Genomic DNA, 5,000 nt, shown 5'->3' with positions numbered 1-5,000 from the left:
GGAAACCATGAAATAATGCAAACTTCTCATCGTATGTTAACGTCAAACCTTTTCAGTGTTCTTCTGAACACCTCGTGTAGTATTCAGAAGAACAGAAGCTTTAAAGAAAGAGAGAGAGCAGCTGGGCTTCACCTTCACAGGTGGACAAACGCTGACGATACCCGAGTCCTTCTGACGTCTCTTAAAGATGTAAAACGTTTCTAACAGAGCGTGCAGGAGGAGGACTCTTTCAAACTGATATCTCTATCCTGAGAGTTTCACTACAATCATATCAAAGTTTCACCTACTGTATTAACCCATGAGGGGATTGAGAGACATGCTCATGGTCGCACTCCATGTGCAGAGGCTCTAGTCCTCCAGGCGGGCTCTGGTCCTCCAGGCGGGCTCTAGTCCTCCAGGCGGGCTCTGGTCCTCCAGGTGGGCTCTGGTCCTCCAGGCGGGCTCTAGTCCTCCAGGCGGGCAGCCCGGGTTCAAGTCCGACCTGTGGCTCCTTTCTTCCCCTCTCTCTGTCCACTGTCCTGTCACTTAAATCAATCTTTAAAAAACGGTCTCAAAGTTTACATTTCTGGTATCCTGACCACGCTCGCCATGTTTGTGTTCAGGCTGGTCGGCACCGTCCGCCATCGGCATCGCTGGTCTGGGTGGAGGCTTCGAGATCGGAGTGGAGGTGAGAGGTCAAACACAACCTTTGAGTATTTAATTTCCCCTGATATCATTCATCCTGAGTGGAGGTGACGTCTCCCGCAGGTGTCCGACCTGGTGATCATCTTGAACCAGCGCAGAGCCATCGAGGCGTTCACTAAAGGCGGGAACCTGACTCTGGGTGGGAACTGCACTGTTGCTGTTGGACCGGTGGGCAGGTGAGCACCTGCACCGTCACTCTGACTCTTAATAGTTATTTTTAATAACAGCTTAGATGTAATGTTTAATTCTCACTGAAGATTTATGAGACGTTAATGACAGAACTTGTGTTTGTGGCAGTTATAACATCTGCTTTTGTTTACTTTACCGGCGTTGATTTATGTCTGAGGTTAAATTTAGTACAATGGGATCAGTGTTACCTGCAGGCCGTCTGACAGGTTCTGATGTGTGTGTGTGTGTGGGCGTATGTGGGCGTGACCAGGTGCTTAATACATAAGACGCAGACAAAAAATGTGCTTTGATGTCGGACTGAATGTATTTGTGTTTTTTTAGAGTTTGTAAATCACCAGACATTTTCGTCATAAACATTCAGAAACAAAGACATTAATGTCTCCTATCGACCAGAATTTAAAACTTTGATGTGATTATAGTAAAAAAAAATTATTATAAAACCTGGGCTGATACTGATATCGATATTGGGGAGAAAGAAAATTCATATAAACATGCATTACGTTGATCCCTCAGTTGTCACTTGATATGCTAATATCGGCCAATTAATCAGACAGGCCCTGCAGGGAAAACTGTACAATTGAGCGATTTAGACATTTCTTTCTCTCGCGGCAGCTTTTGTATAAAAACATGACTGAAGATAGCTTCTGTAAATTTTTCGATACTAAAGATCATTAAAGTTATGGAGATGGAATTGTTTTAAAACTTGTGTTATTAAAAAGATCATATCAATACCTTACTTCTATCGTACGAAACAAAGACTGAGCTTTAGCTTAAAATCTCAAAATAACAGAGGACCCAGCATCGAGCCTTGAGGAACACCACAGAGCAACAGTAGTCTGTAAAGTGGTGAAAAAAAGCTCAATTAAAGCTAAAACTGAGAAATGTGAGTAAAGAACCAATCAGCACAATTTAACTAAATCTTACTGTCTTGAAAAAGTCTCTAAAACACCAAAATCTGGTAATCCAGAGTACACACAGACGTTATGGTTTATTAAAGCATATTTCTGTCTTTCAGGAATGTGGAGGCCGACGTACTTGTCCGCAGCACAGCAGCCGTCTTCACCTACTGCAGGTCCAGAGGTTTGTTTGCAGGGATTTCTCTGGAGGGATCTTACCTGATTGAGCGCAAAGACACCAACAGGAAGTACGTACGACATGCACAACAAAACCCACCTGCATCCCACGTCTTTGTGTTTACACTGATGTTGATGTGTCTATGTGGCTACAGGTTTTACGGCAGAGAAATCCGTGCTTCGGCCATTTTGAACGGCGATGTGGAGCCACCCCCCGAATGCTTCAACCTCTACCAAATCCTGGAGCAGTACACCGAGGCGTACTGCGCAGACTGGACGGCAAAGAACATGCGTCATAGGGTAAAAGACAACATGTACTAATGTAGACCAGTCTGGAGCCCTGATTGGTCTGTTCACAATGCTTTGTCTTTAAAGGTCGATGTATTTTCTTTCTCTGCAGTCTCTTCCTCCTGCAAGACCTCCAGCTCCATCCCAGCAACCTGGCGCTAACTACCAGCAACCTGGCGCTAACTACCAGCAACCTGCAGCTAACTACCAGCAACCTGGCGCTAACTACCAGCAACCTGCAGCTAACTACCAGCAACCAGCAGCTAACTACCAGCAACCTGCAGCTAACTACCAGCAACCAGCAGCTAACTACCAGCAACCTGGCGCTAACTACCAGCAACCAGCAGCTAACTACCAGCAACCAGCAGCTAACTACCAGCAACCTGGCGCTAACTACCAGCAACCTGCAGCTAACTACCAGCAACCTGCAGCTAACCCTGGTAAAACCTCACTCAAATATAAGTTTATCTCTGTTGATGTATGACTAAATATGTGTTTAATAGTGTGTGTGTGTGTGTGTGTGTGTGTGTGTGTGTGTGTGTGTGTGTGTGTGTGTGTGTGTGTGTGTGTGTGTGTGTGTGTGTGTGTGTGTGTGTGTGTGTGTGTGAGTACAGGTGGAGAAAATAAAAGCAAACTCTACCCGAGCATCTCCGTCTACAAATCAGAGACCTCAGGTAACTTTTATCTTCATCAGTCTTCACAACTAGTGTCCTTAGTAGTGTTATATCTCTCCCCCCCCCCTTCCCTTTAGTTTCCTTCTTTACCCCCCTCGCCACTTTTCCTGTTCTCTGTCTTCACTTGGTCCTTCTACATCACCTTCTTCACCTCCTTACTTCCTTCTCTACCTCCTTATTCCCTTCTCTACCTCCTAATTTCCTTATTTGCTTCCTTGCCCACTTCTTTACCCTCTGTCCTTCACCTCTTTTCCTTCTGTCCTTTGATGGCACATTGAGCCGCTCTTTATTGAAGGTTTTTGATGCAGCAGCTCCCTCTAGTGGACGCATCAGGTAACTGCTGAAACAGCAGAAAATAAAAACACTGATTCAAAGTCTCACAGTGAATAAATCTTGTAATATTCCAGATGTTCAGTCCCAGCAGCACAAAGTGATGAATTATTAATAAACAGAGCTTTTCAGATTTTTCACTCTTTGTTATTTTTCTGTTTCAGGTCAGTTCGCCTCCAGGAACGCTCCAAACGTCGGTAAGAGGAACGATCACTCTGCATGTTTGACATCGTGTAACACAACATCAAAACAGCCAGTTATTGTTTTTCATTCTTCATTTAATTACAGATTAATTAACGAGCTTTAGAGGAAACCTTTGGACTCAACCAGGCTAGTTGTTTCCACTCTTTATGCTAAGCTAAATTAGCAAACATTTATTAACATGAGGCCCGTGTCCACCTGGCTGTGCGGTCTGGAGTGTCTGCATGAAGCGTTTGAGCGCTGAGAAGAAAAGTGCTGCACGTCCGTCCTGTCTCCATGACAACAGTCTATTGACCACGCCCCCTGTATGAGCGACACGGTGGACACGGCGCCTGAGTCAGCAGGAAATGGATCATGTCGTCATTTAAAAAGACAAAAACATCTCTGCGTCACTCTGTTTATTTTGGATTCTTTAAAACTTCTTATCTCTTCTCCTATTGGTCCAGGTCCATCAGGAGGCGGGGCCAGCGGGCAGCTGGTTGTCACGGCGACCCACCCATTCACAGGGGAACAGCCCGGCGACCTCAGCTTCGTCCCCGGCGACCACATCACCATCGTCACCAAGACCGAGTCCCAGTACGACTGGTGGGAGGGGCAACTGGCCGACGGGCGGGTCGGGATCTTCCCCGCTAACTTTGTCTCTTTCTGATCGCTGCCCCCAGCTGGTCTGAACGAGGTACTGCAGGTAAAGCCGAGAGGGGTCAAGAGAAACGATGGTGTAGGATTTAATCAAATATAAATAATCATTAATCTGAAAACAATGAGATAATGATCGTCTTAAATCTGTTTTATAAACACGACAACGTGAGACGTCTGTGTGTTCTGACCAATCAGTGAGCAGCAAAATGACTCTAAAGATTCACGTCAGTCGCTCTGAAGTGTCTACGCTTAGATTTAGTTTCCTGTTTGTTTATTGGACAGCTGGTTGTCATGGTGATGGGAGGTGAAAGCACTTTGAAGATGAAGGTGATTTATGGAATATTAAAGTTACAGCTTCATGTCGAACAGTATTTCAAGTGATCTGTTACACACATGTGTTGTCATGGCAACGCATTAAAATCATGTTTCACATGTTTACAGTGACCGCTGTATGTCAGGAGGTGTTTGGGATCTTCTCTGTTCTTTACATTTTAGAGGTCTGAAATAAAAGTCATTTTAAAACAACGCTTGTTTTTTATTCATTCAAATAAAAAGAAGAAAACGACTTTTAAAGGAGCAGTATGTAACTCTGACCCCTAGTGTTTAAAATGAGTACTGCAGTCTAAATTCTAAACATCATAGAGAGCTGTCTCCCCCCCTCCTCTCTAGAGTCCATGCTCACACAGGTCACCATGTGGTGGACTCTGAAGCTTCAGTGTTTATCCAGCTCTGCATGGGTCTGTAAACCTTTCTGTGTTCTAACCTCTCTCCATTTTTCAAAAGCATCTCCAATATTGATCCTAGTTTGAGCACGTTTCTGCTCGTGGAGCTTATTAGAAACATGCAGAGGCTTTTTAGGTCGGGTACAATCACTTCTATCTGAACCACTTCTCTTGCTCGCTTCCATCGCTGCAACACCTGT

The 5,000-nt window shown here is 44.8% G+C and overlaps 1 protein-coding gene across 2 annotated transcripts in view; it reads left to right on the top strand.

The window, feature by feature from the left end:
- Window positions 1-4,603, top strand: part of sh3yl1 (SH3 and SYLF domain containing 1) — a 14,539-nt gene extending 9,936 nt beyond the window's left edge. For both annotated transcript variants that reach the window (XM_061032240.1, XM_061032241.1), the window contains exons 4-11: window positions 603-667; window positions 748-860; window positions 1,889-2,017; window positions 2,102-2,246; window positions 2,347-2,674; window positions 2,849-2,908; window positions 3,403-3,435; window positions 3,886-4,603. In XM_061032240.1, the coding sequence (XP_060888223.1) occupies window positions 603-667; window positions 748-860; window positions 1,889-2,017; window positions 2,102-2,246; window positions 2,347-2,674; window positions 2,849-2,908; window positions 3,403-3,435; window positions 3,886-4,088 (1,076 nt within the window). In that variant the 3' untranslated portion in view covers window positions 4,089-4,603. The remainder of the gene's footprint in view (window positions 1-602; window positions 668-747; window positions 861-1,888; window positions 2,018-2,101; window positions 2,247-2,346; window positions 2,675-2,848; window positions 2,909-3,402; window positions 3,436-3,885) is intronic.
- The last annotated feature ends 397 nt before the right edge of the window (window positions 4,604-5,000 follow it).

The sequence above is a fragment of the Labrus mixtus genome, chromosome 24 (assembly GCF_963584025.1).
Source record: "Labrus mixtus chromosome 24, fLabMix1.1, whole genome shotgun sequence".
In the NCBI taxonomy this organism is placed as follows: domain Eukaryota; kingdom Metazoa; phylum Chordata; class Actinopteri; order Labriformes; family Labridae; genus Labrus; species Labrus mixtus.
Note: the sequence above shows the minus strand (reverse complement) of the source record. Positions and strands in the feature narration are given on the sequence as shown.